The 21,482-nt window shown below is 37.9% G+C and overlaps 1 protein-coding gene across 3 annotated transcripts in view; it reads right to left on the reverse strand.

Annotated features, from left to right (window-relative positions):
- Positions 1–21,482, reverse strand: part of LOC124153964 — a 141,908-nt gene that overhangs the window by 18,684 nt on the left and 101,742 nt on the right. For 2 of the 3 annotated variants that reach the window (XM_046527398.1, XM_046527397.1), the window contains exon 2: positions 3,874–4,136. In XM_046527398.1, coding sequence (XP_046383354.1) covers positions 3,874–4,039 — 166 coding nt within the window. In that variant the 5' untranslated portion in view covers positions 4,040–4,136. Of the gene's footprint in view, positions 1–3,873; positions 4,137–11,824; positions 11,994–21,482 lie in introns of those variants that run through there. The other variant, XM_046527399.1, reaches the window with a different exon arrangement.

Raw genomic sequence — 21,482 nt, forward strand, 5'->3', positions numbered from 1 at the left:
CAAATAGTGGCGCTCTAATCGCTAGGGCACTTGTTCAAATACCCTCAAGGGATACGCTACGCGAAGAATTTAATCGTTTATTGCGAAATATTATGAGGTTAAGATTTAGTAGTGTTATTCCTGCGGGATAATAGTGTATTAATAAATGCGGGAGTTGAGAATAGTGGGGTCCCCTGTAATAATATAGACTATATGGTTCAAGATTTGAGGAAAAATAAAACGTGCTACAAAATACCACGTGAGCTCACCCAGGCTCAGGAAAGAATTCAAGACCTTATTATTACAGCTTTTTTTTTTAAGTTTGGTAGTGCAACACTGCCCTCCAAAGCTTATCCATTAAAGTAAGTGTTTCTTTCAGGAGCAAACTTTCACCGTGACGAAAGAAAATGGGCAGACGCTACGAGTTATAAGATATGAATATAGCATTTCAACCAAGATCGTGTTCTTTCGTTCATTGTCGCGTTTTTTGTAGTTAACATTTGAAATAAATTGAACTGTTATTTAAAGCAAATCTAATAACATGAGTATGAGTGAATTGTGTTATTGTGATGCCTTAGAAATTCGAAGACCGGTGGGAAAGTCGGGAATAGATGACAGAATGTACTAATGCATTTCTTTAACGCTTATGCTCACATGATGACCGGGTTCACAATGTATGTTCACATTTTGCGCTTAGGTGCTCGGCTAGATCGTCTTTTAGCATATAGTGTGGTTCATTTTCTTTCATCTCATAAATAATTTTTCTGACTGGTATTTCAGCTTTTAACACTGATTGCTATTATTTGCTTTCGTAAAACTCATAGTCGCAAGAAATGCCGTGGACAATTTTCGTTTTCATTAAAGAACCGAAAATAGAAATGAAATTTATTTTTGAGATTGTTACTTCGCAAGTGATAATCTAAGGTGTACCGCGGATAAGAGGCGTTCATCTTTTGGAGCTCCTAGATGCTGATGTGACTGGAATCAGCATTAATAGTGGTGGAGCCTGAAAGGTTCGGTGCTCTTATTCGTGCATGCCTAAATATCGTATTTATTTCTTTCCCGCAGGAAAAATTGCTCTTTGTATAATTAATTATTTTTTCTATTCTATTCACATTTGCTTCTGTCACTAACTAGTAGTTCTATTTGCACGGTTGCATATTCGTGTCCTTACCACTCTCCTAGTTTCTGGTTTGACCGCATGTTTTTGTCCTGTGTGTATGGACTGTGTTCGGCCGGCGAGTGCGTTTCTTATTAAGGCTAGGATGAGTACTTAATACCTGATGTGGAATCATCCCATGCCACTCACCCTGGTGGTGGATTGCATGTTACTTCGTAAATGTAGATGAATGGTGATAGCTGGGTAATTTTCTCAGCCTTAAGATGGTTTTTCTATCTCTCTCATGAAAGGCACGACTTAAAAGGACATACCACTACCGCTCGACCTAATTGATGTTTCACTTCTCCACGTATCTAGGCTTTATGTTGTGGAACTCTTTTGGGCAATTTCCCCCTATCACATTGACTGTCTCCTTTTATTTTTTTAATCATTCACTATTTTGCTTATTCAAGTTGTAAATATAGGAAAAATTATTCGATGTGCATTCAAATAGCCTTGGAAATTTTAGGCGGCAATCAATGGTGATGAAGGGAAAGCGTGGAGCAAGTGCCGCACTTTGTGTATACCCGAATTCCAAGGCCACACGTTTTGGTTGCTGTTCCACTGCCTTTTCGTCAGGTACCCGAGACCCTCATCAGGGTCGAAGTTAACGCTTGGCGGATCAAAGCGAGGGCGACATGCCTGGGCTGAAGGATTTACCTCGTTACGGGAGAATCAAACCTTTTGCGGGGGAAGGCAATGCATGAAATTAACTCGTGTTTGACACCATCCTTTGGGGGTCCTCGGGTGAAATTTAAGCATGGCAGGTGGTCGATACGGAGGACCAAATCCAACGTTAAGCATGGGATATGGGTAAAAAATAACCACGGAGGCTAAAAATGGTAGCTAATAAAAATTATTAATGATTAAAACAAAAATAAAAGCTTGGGAAATTGGATTAACTTGAACGCAGTCTGTAGCACCAAAGCATGGCTTATTTAATTTTGATGTCATCTGTGGTTTGCATAAAACATTTGATTGAAATTAAGAATAAAAATAAATACCTATTCATCAACACTATCCCAGGTAAAATCATATGATTGGTCTGACATATCGCTCTTCAATTAATATCCGTATCTGTTATAGTTTATATAAATTTAGAGGGATTCCATATTGTGTAAAAATTATCCTCATTATCAATAATTTAGTGTTCTGAATCAAATCCGTTTACTGATGTCCGAGTATATTAATATGAAAAATATGTACCCATAGCATGTTTCCCAAGTTCGCCAAGTTTGAAATACCTTAAGCATTCATGTAACCGATTATGTCAGAATATAAAGTTATATTTGACAAAAATTCTACTGTATCATAGGATATGAAAATATTTATTTATCACCATGATGCGTCAATAAATTTAGGCCGAAATCATCAACAGTGGCTACGATGAATCGAATCATGCATAAGTGGAGACGATGCTCACGTAAAATGCTGGGTTTAGCTGACGATATTGATTGCCATAGCCGTGGACTATTAATAAGTATTAAGATATGTTCACAGATGCGCCAAAGAGAGTACGCAAATCTGTTGAAGACGTCGACTATTCGATTGATTCGATCCATTTGCGAAGTTGAAGCAGTTCATCTGAGAGTGGTCTATAATCTATATGGATGGATAATGACGGATATATCGTAAGCGGCGCAGAAGTTTTAACCTCGCAGGCAAATAATGTAGCTACACCTTGCTATTTTTCAATGAATTACTTGTGAGCAATAAAAATCCCAAATTTAAGTATGTATATTTTGTAAAAAAACACAGGATATGAATACCTTCGTCTTTCACATCAGAATTTCTACCACCAATAACCGTATTGCCACTTCGGTTTAATCCTGCGTAGATAATATAATAATCTTATTGCCAGTCTTATTGACACATTGGTTTACTTCTCTGTAGATAATATTGGCGAGATACGGTTGTAGAGCTAATAATATAGGAACGAACTCTAGCATATAACTAGGAGTCAAGAGAACGATTCGAATCCTCCCGACCGATCTTTTATCGCTACAGTTTACTCTTTTGAAACTTGAAGCTATCATCTTTTAACTTACAGGGTGCATAGAGTGGACTCCTCTCAACCTTTGCCTGCATTAAAAATTGGAAAAGTTAGCCTCAGTTATTCCAAGATGTTCCATTTGTGCATTTCAGTTGCTTATTGTGAGCTCCAAAATTATTTTAATACTAAACCACCCATGTTTCGGCAGCTCAGGGCCATTTGCTAGGTCTGAGCTGCCAAAAACCTGGTCGCGTAACATATTTGTGGAGTGAAGTGAGGAGTTTGCCCATGAATATTACAAATGAGGATGCTGAAGTTGGCCTCTAAATGTGTTTTCAACTACCGTGCATTCATATGGGTTTACAAAAGTCGCCACTCGCGTCGCTGACGAACAAATTGATTCAAGTTTCATGGGTAAATAAGCTGTAATCAACGGTTTTAACCGAAATTGATATGCACAATAATGTGATCAATCAAATTCATTAAAGCTCAATGTTATTCCTCGCAGTTACATTGTACTGTCAAATATTGGAAAAAAGGGGATCGCACTGCACTCAACACAGCGTTTCGGACATTTTTGTTTAAAAACGATTAAAATGCGGCCGAACTGGTTACAGAAATCACCCTTCTTGGGATGAAATTGGGCCTCCTTCACGCAGTCCCCTTGAGTTTGCCGTTGCAACAACTTCCTTCGTGTAGTATCGCATGAGACGATTTCACATCGCAGGTACGAGCGGCTCACCCGTGATGACGGCGTCGCCGGGCAGCGAGAGCAGCGCCCTGGGGGCGTCGCAGAGGTGGAATCCGCGGGAGGGCGTCGTGGCGGCGAGGGCCAGCGTCGCGGCGGCCAGGAGGAGGGCAGCGAGGCCCCCTCCTCCGCCCCCCGCCCCCCCTGCGCCCGCCGTCATCCTGCCTCTGCCCCTTCCTCCCTCCTCTGCCTCCACCGCCTCCTGTTGACGCCTCCTCCTAAGGACGCTGCCTCCGGGGCCACCGCGCCCTCAACCCCTGCAAATACAAACAAAAAGAGGAAGAATTAGTATTGTAACATTTTGAAGCCCCTGGTATTTTCATATGCAGGTTTTTTGAAACCTAGTTTTTAAAAATGTTTTCATGTAATCAAATATATGCCGAGCCGGTTTTATAATGTCTACTTATCCCTAACCGTAAGATGATACAGCCTTCCACTTTACCGAGTGGTGATTGAAAGTTCTGGTTCGCTTTAAGTCTGGTCTTATACAGAAGATAACCAGAACCTTTAACCACCTCTAGGTAAAATTAAAGGCTACATCGTCTTATGGTTTGTGTCAACCAGATTTATAAAAGCGGTCCTTCGATGCAAGTACATTTAGGAGCTGCTAAATGGCAGCACCATCCATACAAGACGACAAGATAGCTAAAGAAAGAGGGTACATAATTCGGACCCGAGAGCAATGCACGGAAAATTTTTATGCTGGATCAAATACGACAGGTCGAGGTCTAGTCGAGCTCGAGTCACATGCAGGAAATACACATCCCGAATCAGTCGGCGTTGGGCTCTAAAGTGTTAAGAGTCATTCCACTTCACTTAGGTCTGCAGCTGATCTTTTACCTTCCAGATTGTGAACTGGTACAAATGAAGGAATGCTTCTCGGGCGAAGTCTTCTCGGGTTTCACACCGGGTGAGGTTTTTGTAGGCCAAAGTTTCCCTGCATTGAGGATTATAGCAGAGGCAGGCATCGAAACGTCGGTGTACAAGGAACTCTCCCGGTGGAAAATCCGAGAAGACTTGACCAGTATCATGCGCCGGACACGAACAAAATCATTATTGAATATCGAGGTTTCCACCGGATGTGGTTTTGGGAAACTGGTCCCAACGTTTAGAGTGCTGAGCCTGCATCATCTTCAGGGTTAGAAACGATGGCAGACTCAGCATTCGAAACGTAGTGGCCAGTTACACAAAACCACACCCGGTGGGAAAGACGAGTATTCTCAAAAAATCTCAAAAAACTCAAATTCGAAACTGGAACTAATGATTGTCGCCCCCAAAAAGAAATTACTCGATAGCCTTTCATAGAATTTGTTTCACGAAAATCGAAAAAAGTGGCTGAATTACTGTTTTTTTTAAATGGCGGTTTAGGCGAGTAGGAAAATTTCGCCGACACAAGGAAGGCTCTGGAAGGAATCAGCAAAAAAGACGTTTAATACAGGGTGCGTTCCGAAAATAATGCAATAGAATTTCCTGCCACGCTCTTATTGGTCGGAGTGTGATCCAACCATTTGGAGTAGGTGGGGTCAACGCTAAGCTTTACAACGAAGCCAGTTTCAGTGATCTCCTAGCTGTTAAAAGCGGCAGGACATCAGCTGTTGTAAGCCTCTGCGAGCCGACCATGTCACGATATGGAATCGACAATTGAGCAAAGTTTAAGTTTTGCAATTAACTGAAAAAAATCTCTTGAGGAGACAAACTAAATGATTAGTGACGCTTACGGGGACTCTGCTTTGTCCTACTCACAACTTTTGAGGTCCCAAAAATCCCCAAAATGGCAAGAATGAGCAAATAAAAAGTGAAATCAGTGCTCATTGTCTTTTTAGACAACAAGGGAGTGGTCTATAAGGATTTTTTCCTCAAGGACAGACATTTAATTCTGCCTTTCACATGTGCGTGCTGGAAAGACCCCGAAAAAGGGTCATCAGGACGAGAAAAGACATCTCTACTCAGGAGCGCAGCCAGGAATTAACGCTGGGGTGGTTTAGGTGCAACTAATACCGGGGTGTGTAGAGGTATGGAATAACCACCAGGATAAGCGGTAGGTGCGGGATTAATAAATTGCGGAATTTTAAGATAAACGGTTCAAAATGGTGAGTTTTACGGCTTTCTGAGGGATATTTTATTTATCCTTACTATCCTTCTATTAGTAATATCAATTAAATTAAGTAAAATGGGTTACACTTAAATATTTCTCTGAGCTCTGGGGGGGGGGTTTAACCCCCAAAAACCCCCTTGCTGCGCCACTGTCTCCACTAACAGGCAAATCCATCTCGACAAAGCGCCTTGCCACAGAGCTCAACGAGTCCTCTAGTACCAGGCAAAACACGATGTTCAAACGATACCCCAATCCCATATAGTCCTTCTTTCAGTTCAAACTTCTTTCTGTTACTTCAGATTAAGGCAGCCCTGAAATGCACTGATTTTTCGTCCTTACAAGAGATAAAATCAGTCGTGAAGAGGACCTTGCGAGCGGTCCTCGAAAAAGCCTTCCTGGGCACGTACCGGTCATGTCAGAGTCGCTGGAAAAATTAAGTAGAAACCTAAGGGAAGTACTTTGAAGAATTTAAAGTGATTGTACAAATATGTTCAATGAATTCCTTTAAAAAAATAATAATTGCATTGCATTCGGAACGCCCCCTTTAACTTATTTTTCCAGCCTTTATATCAACTAACCAACCTGTCTGTTTGTTTGTCTGGTACAAATCTTGTAACTGAAAGTTGACTCACTTCCTGTGAAGCAAAAACGCTGAAATTTTGCACACTTCTTCATTTCCGATGACAATACATGAAAATATAACTTTTTCTCTCCAACCCCCCTTTAACCACCCCCAAGTTAACCTATAGCCCCCCAAAACATGTTTTAGCTAATTATGATCTTCATATATTTATTAACAATTGTAAGTTTTTGTAAATGTTTGAATATTGTTTTACCGTTACATAAAACGTACGTGGTGGCATTTTTAACATAGGGGGGTGGCATTTTTAACATAGGGGTAGGCATTTAAAAGCATAGGGGTGGCATTTTGAAACATAGGGGGCTTACCATTCACTGAAAATTTAATAAATATAGTGACTTTTTTAATACGTCACTTTTGGTTTTTCGGGGTCACTGAGTTTTTTTGCTTTGTGTCATATATAAACGTTGCTCATCCCCTGTAATCTAAATATAAAGGCTGGTTTTTAAAAATTTTTTTTTTATAAGAGCTTATTATCCGAAATTCTTAGAAATATCGTTAAAATCATATTTTTTTGTTTCTTTTTCTGCAGTCCTAATTGGCATGGAATGATCCATAGGTGTTAAAGAGTTACTAGTAGGAATTATTATATTACCAAATGTCCGAAGAATCCTGGACTGGACCCTCAATGTAAAATTTAATTCACCGTCCGTTTGAGATGCCCACGTTTTACAAGACCTCCAAACATTTGATAACATCTCTCAAAAATTAAATGCTAAAATCCTACATGGCATCGAGTTATCTGACTAAATTTGAAAAAGGGCTTATAATTTGCAGAAAAAGCCACTCGTTCACTAAACCATGAAGGAATGTCAGTGTGAATCGTAGCGATTTAGTAATTTGAGTGCATGGTTGTGAGCAATGAAAAAATTTTGGCTTTTACTATTATTACTTTTGTCTGACGTAATCTTAAATGCTTGTGAAGAAACTTATCCTGTTGTATTCCACGTGTCGCTGTAAAGAATTTTTGATTTTTTATTAATTTTGAAATTAGTATTTTGAATCCGCTTATTTCTGATGGCACTACATATAGTCTACGCGAGAAAAAAGTAATTAAAAGTTTAATACACGAAAATGAAAAGGAGACTTCGTTCATTTCCACAGATTTATATTGGCGGTAAGACATGTTTCGACCAACGAGGTCATTATCAAGTACAAAAATTTCGAATGTTAAGCAAACATATAAGGGGTTAAACTCTTGAAGGGGTTGGGGGAAACAGTGGAAGGAGTGGGTGTCAGGAGGGGGGGGGGGTAAGGTGCTGGGTTGGAAACTCCAAGTGGGGGTTGTATTGAGAAAACAACCGTTAATTTCCACATAGTTGAGCCTAATACAATTGAACGAAAAGTTTAATAATCAGTATCCTTTTCCACTAGTTTGTTCTGTTGGGTACCACTAGTTTTTAGCTCTACGGCGTCATAGTAAGGCTCGAATGTGTCCTTAGCTGCTCGGTTCTTTCATACAGGGTCGTAAGTGATAAGGGAAGTGGGGAGAGGGATGGAGAGGATGAGTTATGGTGAGGAGGAATTAAGTAGGAAGGGTTGACGGGTAGTTCAGGGGCTGGTTAGTTGTCCACGATACGGCGCTGCATCCTTCGTTGCAAGTCAAGAGTTTGGTATATGGCCCAGGATGCGGGAGAGAAGCCAAAAAAATGTAAATGATATCTGAAAAAAACATCTACACACTTTACATTTACAAACATACTTTATTTATTTGAGTTATTTGCAATAAATACTGTAATTCCTAACTTAAATCACTTTCCGATAGTCGAATGAAAATGGTACGGCTGTTAACTAAAAAATAATCGGGTAAGTTTTATCGGAGAAATATATTTATTGAATGCTGTACTAGCACAGCATGAATCAAGTGATCTTGTACGCAGCACGTGCACGGGTGCATTTTTATGTACACCTAGGATGAAGTTCGTCATGAAAATATATATGGCGTGGCCGGGATATACGAGGGCCGTTTTTTTTTCAACCTGCGATAGCTCAGCAAAAACACCGTACAAGCGACAGGCGGGCACTGCGCGGATAGGGCAACTGCACGTCCTCCGCACCACACGCTAAAGTCCTTTCTGACCGTAAGTTGTTAGTTTAAGATTAGTAGCATTAACTACACTGCCTCAATTGATTCTACCGCCAAGTGTGCACTACGGATCGACAGCCAGAAAACTCGCCGAATGGCTTCAGCATTGACATGTCTTGACTTTTATGCCCACAAAAGAGAATTTTTAAAATGTACCGTGGCTAGAGAGTGAAACAGTTTGAAAGATTACGTTCATTCTCATTCAAAATAGAAGAAGAGACATGCTGACTTCTAGTAGTGCTCTGATCCACGACAACGACCGTCATCTCACCGCTGATGCAGCCCAACTGCTCCTTGAGCAATTTCAATAGGACCTTTTCGATGACTTACCGTGCAATGCCGACCTAAGGCCGTGAGCTAAGGCGATGAACTACAGGACATAGGCAAAGTTCATTGGAAGTCATTGGCGGCAACATCCTATTAAGAAGGTATAGTCAGAATTGTCCACAGGCACGATTCCTCCTCCTCAGGCAGTCCTCGATCGCCGAGGCGATTATGTCATATGGACACCATAAGTGTGCTCAATATTTACCAATGAAATACTTTTTTAACCAAAAATGTTGTCTTCTGTTCATGTCCCATCGGAGCTTGAAAAAAAACGGCCCACGTATTTTTTTGTCAAATATTTTTTCATGGCGGCCTTCATCATTGGTTTGTATAAATTTGCATCTGTGCGCTTGACTATGCACACAATCACTTCTTTCATGCAGTGCTTTGAAATTCGATGTCGCCGAATAACGACGAAGTAGAGATTATTTCTCCGACAGTGGTTTAGTAAGCACAACTTCCGTTCCGTGTGACTCTGTGTGGACTTGTGACGTGGACACCTTTTTCGGTAAAACTCATCCTGAAGTTCTCTCTGACAATATGACTGAGAATATAGCTAGCACGCCTAACTGGCATTGGGAACACCCGGGTTCGAATCCCGGCTAAGCCAAATATTTTTTTAAGGCAAACTTCATCCTTGACGAATATGAATACTGTACTATTTATAATGTGTTGCAGTATCAGCATTAAAGTGAATGCCACTTAAAAAATTGGAATTTTTGAAGCGAGTTAGAGAAAAGTGGATATGATGCCATTGCAATTGCAAAGCCGTGGTCGCGACTTAATGAACGATTCAACCAGAAGGATGGTTGCGAAAGGTAGAAGCACACCTCAGCCGGTGCCGCAGGTGTGTAAATTTTCAGGTGTCAAAGTTTAGGGTGACAGGGAGGGGGGCAGTTGCTTCCTTTGGCCCTTTAACGGGATTTGAACCTTGGACCATAGGATCAACAGATAAGCGCTATATCGTTTGGCTACCACATTCTCCCAGAAATCGTGACTGAACTTCCTCGTTCCCGAAGTTGGAAATAGCAAGTCGGGGGTGGCAAACCTGTGGCTTGTCTGCCAAAAGTAGCACGCGGACCGATTATTTCGTCACACAGAGGAGAAGGGTCCTATTTAACGAAACATTGCAAGTATAATCCTACACTTCAAGTAATGAAATTCAAGAATTTTCATTTAAGACGTTTGGTACATCAAATTTTTAATAATCTACTTGAAATTAGTGGTGTTTTTTGGCTCATATCTAAGTGGGAAGGTACGTGTGCCCTGTATGTGCTAAGGACTGCGGTCAGGATGTTCATTTCAATATTTTACCCTCCTATTCCCTGCTAATCGGTGGTTCCTGCCATTTACGGACTCATGTGTCAAAATGTTCCTCTGGTGAAGTTTTCCGTGGTTAGTATGATTATTTTGCGTTGTTTGAGGATAAAATGAAATTTATTTTACTGTTGTTTTTCTGAGAACGTATTTATTATTGAAAAACACGTGAATTGATTTAGATTTTTTGAAGAATCTGATTGCTCCATCATGATGGATCTTGAATCTTGTCCTATAGACGCCATTTAAACAACTCAGTCATTCGGTGTGGAATTTTTAAAATCCGATTTATATCAATAGATGGAAGGTAACTAAGAAGTTGCTTCTATATTCCGTTCGTAAAACTTTACTGGTAATGTGCCTGAAGTGATTTCTTTGCGGTGCGGGAATACTTTATTTCTCTTTTCGTCAATTATGATGACGTACAGCCTAGTTATTTATTTACAGTTGCAAGGGAAGAAATAGGAGAGAAACAGTGCAGCAGGGCTGGAATATATTCCAACAAGAAGATGGCCGTCGGGCGCATTTGATGAATTTATTGGAAAACTATTATGCAATGACCGGGTGAATTTCGTAAATTTGGTATATGAAGGAATTTTTATGACGCATAGAACCAGTATTTTATTTGTATAAACAGATGAAGTTAAGATTTAAGTGTTTCTCAGCTTTCACTGTACTTTTGTACTGTGCACACATTCGAGTCATTCGACTGATAGTGACTCTTTGGCAAATTATTCCTTCTTTCTTTAGACGTGTAATAGAAATCCATCAAACAATTAGCGGGGAGTCGCTGCGATTCCTGCTGCTAAATTTTACCAGTATATTTCCCGGCGTCAAAGCTGCTGCTGTAGTCCCTTATTATATTTCGTTGAATCATTAAATCTCCCTGGTCGCCGTGCATTCCGCACCATTAAATGTCTGTTCTCCTTTTGATATGACTTAGTTTCCCAGGAATTTTGTATTGCTTCTTTAATGGCTTTGACTCAACTGGACGTGGTTCTTTCTCTTCGGTCTATAAAACTTTAAAAACTCATTACTAACGAGAAAATTACCTAAGAATTATCTAGAGTAGTTATTTTTAGTTGAATGCATAAATATATATACAAGAGTACAGGCTTTTTGTATGACTCAAGGTCTACTGCTATTATTTCTGGCTAAAAGGATGTATAATTTCAAGAGGTTCGATTCAGTCTTTGAGAATCTGCAATAAATGTCTCAACACACATCGTCTGATGGTCGCTCCATTTGCTATTATCTTCCAGCAAAGCATATAGAATTAAATCCTACGCTAAATACCATGCATAAATAAAAAGTTGTTTGAAATTCCATTGAATGGATGGGTATAAACGTAGTGCATTGGCCTCATTTTAATAGATAATAGAATTATCAATATTACTTTCCTGGCGGTAATAATTAATCAATACTGTGGAGTATGAACTGTGAAATCGCGGCGAAAGAAAGAAGTCGTTTTGGTGCTTACCTTTAAATGCCTCGATCGCGTAGCCTTGATGTTTCCGATGTTATTTCCCGCCAACGGAATCAGGCGTTCGACTCAGTAAGGTTTCCTCTCTTAATGGTTCGAGAAACATTGCAGTGGCAGCTGGCTTTGGGAGTTTTCCCTCAAGTCCCGACGAAACCAAATGAAATTCGCCGCGAACTGTTGGCTTGATTTTCCATTTTCTTCACGTTCACGAAACGAATGAATAACGATATAACGGATCGCGTCACTCTTTTGTTTCGTGAATCGTCCTTCGAAGTGGGAATGCATCGCTCTTCGGAAACTCATTGCATTAATTGTTGTCTCAATCAATTATTTATTGTGGCCGGAGATGAATTATTTCACCTGCACGGTAGCTCAGTGTTTGAGTTCCTTGCTGAGTCCCGGAAAAGTAATCGATACACGGATATTGAGGTCAATGCCTGGGTTTTTTTGAACGGTGCAGCGCATATTGGAGTCTCGCCGTTCTCGGTGTGTTCTTTTACTACCATAGGTCACGCTACATTCTCAACATACTGTTTTCACTTTCATATTACTTCGTTTTATCGTACATCCGTAGTAATTAGTTTGGTGTATACACTCCTTTTACGTGATAACAGGAAATTCCTACGCCCGTGACGAATGCATCAAAGGAATATTTAGGATAAAATAATTATATTATTAATAAAATATTAGACGAAGAATGGTGTCAAATTTTTCATAAAACGGATAATATAACATAACATTTCTTTTCCTCAAAACGCTCCTTTTGGGGAAGCATTTGCTCAACGAAAGTGAGTACAGAATGCTTATATTATCAAGGTATCTTACTTAGAAAGTGTGCGTATTATGTATTAAATATTATAGCTTTGTTTTTGAATGAGGATATAATGTTATGGGAGCGAATTTATTGATATTATTCTGCTATAAACCTAGGTGGCAGTTTGTCCTTGGGAGCTGCAGCTGGGAGTCATATGGTTTTTAGTGTCCCTGAATGGTAGTAGATACATGTAATCACTCAAGTTTAAATATGAAGTAGCCACAGGTATCCTTCGATACATAATAATGTATAAAATTTGGTTTTTGTTTCTCGATCTGAAACTGACGAACAAAGTTAAGGGTGACTTCTGCTGGTAATTCTTGGATTTTATCTGACCACTAAATCAGTCTATACTATACACTTGGCTATCCTGTAAAATATTTATCATTATGAATAGGTGGGTGTGTAATGATGAAATATATATATATATATATTTGAAAATGAAAAAGAAGAATCTGTTAGAGTGGTTGAATAAAGTAACAATGGACGTGGAACATTCAAATTTTTATCGGCCAATTAATACACCACTATTCCCATGACTGGATAAGTTGCCTTTTCCAAGAGTGAATGGATATCCGTCTTCAACCCCATCAATATTCATGAGTGCATACATCAGAGCAAGTGGACCGTTGCATCGAGGAAAGTGCATACTTGCGAGAACTGTTACCGAACCTTTTGAAGAAATATACGTAGCTTGTGCAATTTATTTTGTATACTTGAAAGATCTATTTCATTGGAATAGATTGTGATTTTCAGTGCTCCTTTGAATAGCAATAATTTATCGAGTGGTCGAATTAGTTAATTCTTGTAACATCATAACCTTAAGGAGAAGTACTCAAAATTCGCGTAAAATTGAATGTTATTGACCGATAAGAAAGCAATGGTACATTAAAATTATTAGGGAATATTAAATGTGTTTGAAGTCCTTGCCCGTGATTTTTTCTTTGAAAGTGCTTATCAGCCACCTGTTTTTGGTAGAGAAGGTAATCAAGTCATCTTCGCTCATTATCTATCGGTAGCTAATTATCAAGACACACAACACGGATCAACGAAATAACAAACTGTTCACTTCTTTTATGCTTAATTTATAGAACAGTTTCAAAATCACATAGGTATGCATATGTTATTATATTTTCCAATCTGAATTTTTCATATTTAGCCCGTCTAATATATTTACGTACCTAAAATATTTGATAAGTTTTCACTTCTAAAACGCATAAATTTTATTATTTTACATACTTTTTATCAAATATAAATAATCATAAGAAATTAAGTATGGGGTGATATTCTGCAACTATTTTTTATAAGAAACATGATGCATCAACCAATTTATAAAATTTATTTTTTCACGATGCACGCTTGAAGCGTTTTATACTCAGAGTCACGAACTTTCAAAGAGTGAAATGTTGTGAATCTCCAAAGATTCCCTCGGTTGGATTACGTTGACTTACTCATGAAGTCATGAATGGGACACCTTTACCCATCCTATCAATATTTATGAGTGCATACAGATAGCTACTTGAGCAAGTGGACCATCGCATTGAAAGAAAAACGAGTACTTGGAAGGAAAACGACGATAAACACTTATGGTCATACACATGACAGAATGAAGTGTAGCAAGACTCAGTTTACAGTATACCATGCACAGTATACCATATCTTACTATACAGTAATGATTTATAGGTAGAATTAATTTCCTGTTTTATTAGCATATTTCATTTTCAGGTCAACAACTGGCTAATGTTATAGGAAAAATTTCACGATTCTAATTTTAAAAATTTATTTTCGGTGCCGTAAATTAAACTTATCTCACATTCGTAGTAATCGGTACTGTAAGGAACGTTTTATAATATTAGTTTCAGGTGCGATTTTCAGAATCAGGAAGAGGGATAAGTAGACATAATGATCGTTTTATGAATGAATTGAATGGGGAATTTTCACATTTTTTGAAAACTATGTCAAAATGTAGTAAACCTCTAGGAAAGAATATCTACCGGGGGAAATTTCAATACAAGCGTTAGTTTTCAAGATATTAAAGGTCAAAGTGGAGGAGTGGGTGGTGCGAACGAAAGTAGTGTGTCCAAGAGGAGTGACGTCATTTCTCCCCAAACAGAGTTGCTAACGTCCGAGGCGTGGAGTTAGGAGATTGTTGCGGTATACGTACGCCAGGAAGACGGTATGTTTACCTACGTGAAGTGCTGTTTATAATATCGAATAATAAATATTGCGTGGTGCCTATGCGTTCAAATACATCTCGAAATTCTAATAAAATATTCGTCCTTATGTAGAATAATAAAGCGAGAAGAAAGAAGTGGGTTAAGACGATGAAGAGGAAGAACGATCTGCCGACGAAAACGACGGGATTTGTTCGTGAAGATCACTTTACCTCAAGTAATTACGACTGAATTATGCTGAGAAATGACTTGAGCGTGCATAGTATTCCAACTGAACTCCCTCGAAACCATATTTGCTACCTAGCAGTGTATAATTTGTAAGAAACTCACTGATGCATAATCACTACCTCCTCAAATAAACTGACTTAGAGCCATAGGAGGAAATACAACCGGAGGAAGTGGTGGAAAGTCGAGGTCAGGAAAAGTCATGCCAATTGAAACCAGAATAAAAAATTGTTGGTGTTCAGAAAAGAAACCTGTTTCCGCCAATGCTGCTACTTCTCCTATGAATATGATAAGTGACTGACATGGAATCAGACAGGGAGATATGTAGACAAAGGGTCAAGTATATTGTGTTTTTCTTGGAAAAAAGGCAGCATTGTATTTAAGAGTAGATTGTGAAATTATTTTATTGTCGATATGCTATCAGGAAAGACTGGGTTACCTGTTATTGGTATGTTCAGGAAAATTAGACTCAACAAATCCTTAAATATTTTAGCCTAGAAGATCTCAATGTCTCACCCTCGACAGCGGCTTGATATTTCTCTGCTTCCATTATTCCGGTGGCTAGTCTTTTGAAAAATCTAGTTTTTTGGGTTGACAAAAATAAGATGTTGCTTTATATGCCAATTCTCTTTCCTGCTCGCCTTCACATTTAGAGTCAACTATTGATCGTTTAGAAATGGAAATAGAAAAGCCAGGTAACCCAATTTGGCAAAGTTTAACCTGAATTGGAGCATAGAAAAATAGATCAGTACTCACTGCAGTGAGTGACATTTTCTATTGTATGGATAAGTTCTTTTTACTGCGATCAGTATAACAAATTGCGCTTAGTTTATTACGCTGCGATAGGTATAAAGTAAAAAAGTGAATGGCGAAGGAAACTCTAAATCCGTTTTTTTACAGTACTAATCAGTGCATTATACTGCTGATTGTGAAGAAAAATAGAAATAATGTTTTTTCAAACGCAATAATTTCAAAAGGAATCATTTTTAACATTACTATAAAATCAATGATTTGTTTATAGCTCAAATATTTCTATCTAAACTTAAAAAAATAAATCATATGATTCTTTAAAAAATTTCATTTCGAGGGGTAATGGTGGCCGGGCAATAGGTAGTGTCATTCGCATAAACGGGATTTCTTGAGAAAATTCTAAAAGGCTGTGGGGTAAAAGTAGATCGCGCGTTCAAACTAACTGTTCACTCATTCAGTGGTAAAATTTGAGAGTTAATTAGACCACCAAGAGTTTCCAAGAATGTAGAGAGCTCTCAAGATGAAGTTGAGCTAACTAAGCAAATAGAAAGCTTTAGGACCCATGTGGAGAGAGTAATAAGAAAGGTCAGGGAATACAAGTTGCTTGTCCTTCATTCCTGCATTGACAACCGTTTGGTGCAAAAAAGCAGGAATAGAGGATAGCTTTAAAAGACAATCACTTCTTCCATAACGATATTCGCCTCAATGATGGGGAATGATGGGCTTTGCCTCAATGATGGGGAAATTTTTTAGGAAGCGACGGAAAATACTTTGAATGATTCATTTATAAACTTTTTTTAAATAAAGATGTATTTTTCATTTAAAAAACAGCGAGAGATTAGTTGCGCACCTAATACTATTTAACATAAATGATTGAATTTTGTCATACGTTTGCTAAAGAGCTTATAATTATTTTGTAGGCTTCTAATAGAAGTTTCATAGCTAACATTAAAAGCTGTATTATCTTATGCTTATGCCTATCGTTAAGCAGCCACTATAAAAGCGGCTACAAAAGTTCATAACCTGTCAAAACCTGTACACACTTCAGACAGTATGCATACAGAACACACCTTAAAACTGCACATAGTATGATGTGCATAATGTGTACAGAAAATTTACCTTAAATCTGTGCACAGAAAGCATTTCACAACATACTGAATCAAAAAGCTGATATCATACAGGAGGCAAAAAATCATAACTTGTACCATACAAACTATATTTGCACTAACTAGATGCATCAACATTTCATGCAGAAATTTTCAACGGAGGCCGAGTAGCTACTACTGTATTCGTAAAAGCTGGTCCAGTAATGCCATAATAAACTAGAAAAACTTACCGCGAAGCCTTCACTTCTCTAAATTCTGCAGCCAAAAAGTCTGGGTTACTTTTAAAATATAATGCCATCATTATGGAAATCACCTCTGGGAGATTATCGCAACAGCCTTTTCACGAAATCGTCTTCCATTTCGCATATATTCGATATATTCTTGTTCTACGAATACAGAAAATGGATAAAATATACTTGACGTGACTAAATAACGTCATAAAATGTCTGAGAGAAAACACGGATTAAAATAATACCGAAATATTAACTTACTCAACGACTGCTTCATTGTAGCTTCTGCGGCCGTACATGCAAAACGAAAACGCCGTAGGGAGAAATGACGTCACCAACAATCAGAGCTAACTTCGCGTTTGCAGACGCATTTCACTGTTTTAAATGAATTTCATGATAAAATCAATGGTTTACGAGAGGTTTGATTGGTGAAAATGGATTCCTGGTGAAAATTGCTATAAGAATCATATATTATTTCGATGAAAAAAATTTCATGCAACTTCCCCATTAATATGATTATGTCTGATCCAAGTATCGCGCTATATTTTTTACTATGATTATGATACTTCGTTTAACAATGCATGCAAAAAATATTACTTTTTTAAGTGTTGTACTTCGAACCCCCTAAAATAGCAAGTCAGAATTAATTAATACGTTTTTGAATGACCTAATATTCACTTCTATCTGATGTGGGAATATTAATTTTTTCAACGCTGTGCAAGATATCTTTAGGGTTTGTAGCAATCAAATTTGGGGCGTAAATACATACAGGCTATAAGAAAGCAGGAGAGGAAAATTGACCAGTTGCGGTGGAGGGGGTGGAAGTTATGATGCATCAAAAAACCAGATTTTCTAGGACTCTCCCCGAATTCCAAGAGTATTCAAGGTTTGTGTGCACCCTGTACGATTTCATGCACTATCACCATCTTTCAATGTTATTTCGAAAACATTATAAACCTCAATAAAAAATTATCTAGCTTTCTCTCTTGGGAACATTGGGGGTGGAAGTTATGCTTATCGATAGGTTATTATAAAGTACTGTGAATAATTCCTCTCCCTTTTCTTCCTTTATTATATTCTACCCTTAATGGCGTTATGACTCTTACCCTTAGCTTTAAATTTTATTACATTCTTTTCCGTCTTGCAATTGCCTTTACATGAGGGGATATGTGCCGCTCCATGGTTTATCGAAAGCTGATGGATTTTTTTCAAAATTTGGCGTGATAGTTAAAAAAAAACAATTTTCGTCGATTTCAGTAAGCCTCATTTTTACACTTTTTAGTGCGTTTCTTAATGTTGTCACAGAAAATTCAGTTTCAACAGACTATCTTTTTTTTTAAAACCTTCGTCATTGATGTTCATTACAAAATTCGTTGAAATATTTTACATTTTAAACTTTTCACCTTTTCCTGTACACATCCATCGTCTTCCTGTTGTTTTTAGTTTGATCATCCTGTGAAACCGACCGATAAAATGACTCTGAAGTTATTAATGGAATTTCACGTCTAAATAAATATGCGAAATACCGGGGAGAGGTATTAACGCACTGCGCTAATTTTCCATGTTGCAATTGTGTTTACATAAGTGAATATGTGCCACTGATGGCTTATCAATAGCTGATGGAGTCAGTTCGAAATATTATTACATGAAAAATTACAAAAAAGCAAATAACGCCCATTTCAGTATACCTAATTTTCTTTCACTTAATTTTTAGTACGTTTTCAAAGTTGTCATGAGCGAATTCTGAGTTCATTGGCAATGAGTAATAATTAATGCTTCATACAAAAATATTTATTTTCCCTACCAAGATCATTGCAGAAGATAAGAAGGTGTGTCAATAATAAAAATTAGCTTATTGTGTCGTGGTATTATAGGCTAACTAAGTTATGGTCTCAGTTGTTCTTCAGATTTTTCATATTTTTCTTCCTCGCAAAGAACGCTTTCGTGGGATAATGGCTCCTTTGGAGAACCTGAACGCACAGCTCTACAGATTTTCCCCACTTGTCTCCGTGTACAGCATCCCACAACTCTCCGAGTTCGTGCGAAACATCAACCCCATCCCTGACCGCGGCCCGGGGAAAAGTTTGAGAGAGAAACTTAATTACGTTCTGGTTACCTTTTATCCTTGTCTCTCTCGCACTATTCCTTATTTTCCCGACCCCTCTCTTCTTTCTCTACATTGGTCCAGACATACGAGGCGAACTGAACTTTGCAGCGATCCTTTACCGAGGTCTCAAGATCCTCACGGAGTTTCCCTTCTCCCGTAAAAAAGAAAAACAAGCAAAACTCTCTTGTATCCCCTCTAATGCTCCAGACAAGGACACCATTTGTCCCTTTTACATCTAACCACAACGGTCCAAAATATCCCCCCTTCACACATTAAAGGCCGTTTTACACGGAGCACATACTAGCAGAATCTGACGTGGATACTAGGGAAGAAAAAAGATTTTTATAAAAACTATGAAAGTGGAATGCTAGGGAGTAGTTTTGTTAAATATACTTAAACTTTGATGCAGGTAATGAAGCATTTGATTAATTGTATCAAACGTTCGTGGTTTATTTTATCGAACATTTCGGCATTCCATCATTTGATCGATTGTACGAAAGAGTTTGGTAATAATAACTGCATAAATTCGGTACGCCTCAGAGTTTGGTAACTTTCAATCGAAATTATGATTAATTATACAAAAGTGTTTGCTTTTTTGGTAAAAATTACCTGATTAATATAACAAATGTCAAACTCTATTGCTTGGTTTGATAGAATTTACTAATTGTTTTACGTAATCTATCGAACAGACTGTCGTTCCTTTTTGTTTATACCAATACGCAATTGCAGTTGAAATGCTCGTAAACAGACCTTACTACTAAAATGACAGGTTGGTATAAATAATTTTATTTTCATTATTTGTAATGGCGAGAACATTTTAGTTTTGTTTACGTTCATTTATCAGTGTATTTCTGTTTTAATGTGCAATATTATCCATGAGCTGGTACATCAAAGACATTGAAATTTAGAATACTAGGATAAGTGCAATTTTAGGTATTTCATATTAAAGTATTTGTATTGCGAAGATCACGTTTTGTCATGTTCCATATGAACGGAAAAGTTCGATACATTTCATCAGAATTTGATATTCTTACTAAAATTTATTTTCAGTGTACGAAGGCGCAGTCAAAATCGCGTCGTGCAAAGTGGAGAATTGCGGGAAAGCATGCGAGACGTGATGAAAAAATAGCCCTTGTTCTAATTTCGTTTGAGCATTCGCGCATTTCCTCGCTATATTGAGAAAGAAATGCAGTTATAGGCTGAGCAATTAGGTACGCGCCCCGGATAAAACGGCCTTAAGAACGTTTAACAGAAAAAAATTAGGGGTAAATTAATCGTTGCGTCGAGTGTATTGACCAATGGCAGGCCTAATATAACTTCATGATAAAATATAAACACCTATTTTTGTTCCCTATATAAACACTAATAGTAATTTCCACACGTTAATACAAAGCCTTTACAAAAGAGCGGGGTTGGAAAGAAATAGGTCTAAGCTGGACTCACCCTGCTACATAGGAAGGAAAGATCATAAATTTAGAATTAAGTTAAAAAACAGAAAACAGACTTTTTGAAAAACCCTTCCTACACAGAGGAATAAAGGAGTGGAACGACCTACCTTAAGTTATTTTTAAGATCTTCCCCGCAAATGCGAAATATTTTAGTCATAAATGTTTATCATTTATTGGTTAAATACCTAGTGGTTAGGGGAGAGTTTGAAATAGGGTTATTTTGGTCAATGTTCATTTGTTAGTTGTATTATTATGGAATTAATGTATTTTATGGAGTGTCTGAAATTGGGTTCTTTGGGTCAATGTTCTGGTATGGTAATGTAAAAGCTGTATGTGCGGATCATATTAGAAGTTATTACTTAAACAAAGACTTAAAATAGAGGTAGTATGCATGAGACTCATTCGATGTACGATAATATTTTCATAACTAGAATACTACTAATTATGTGATAGAGGATGACATTATGTATGGAACTCCTTCGTAATGCTTAGCATAGTAAAAACTCTCTTGTTCAATACATTATAGATTTATTGCTACCGATTTCAATAAATATAAATAATGGTTAAATACGTTTATAGAAATAAGTTGCAGTCGAACTATATTGTTTGGAGGACCTGAGTTTTACTTTCCCACGTATCGTTAAACTCATTCCCTTAATAAATTTGGTTCATGACCATAGAACGGTTTACAATTTATCTTAAGGTTTGGTGAGTAAGGTAGGATAAAATAGGATTAGTTGTTTGTCTACGTTTCCGCAATTGAATCGTAATCCTCAGGACTTGATACTTGATGGAACTTTG

This window comes from Ischnura elegans, chromosome 2 (assembly GCF_921293095.1).
Source record: "Ischnura elegans chromosome 2, ioIscEleg1.1, whole genome shotgun sequence".
Classification (NCBI taxonomy): Eukaryota; Metazoa; Arthropoda; class Insecta; order Odonata; family Coenagrionidae; genus Ischnura; species Ischnura elegans.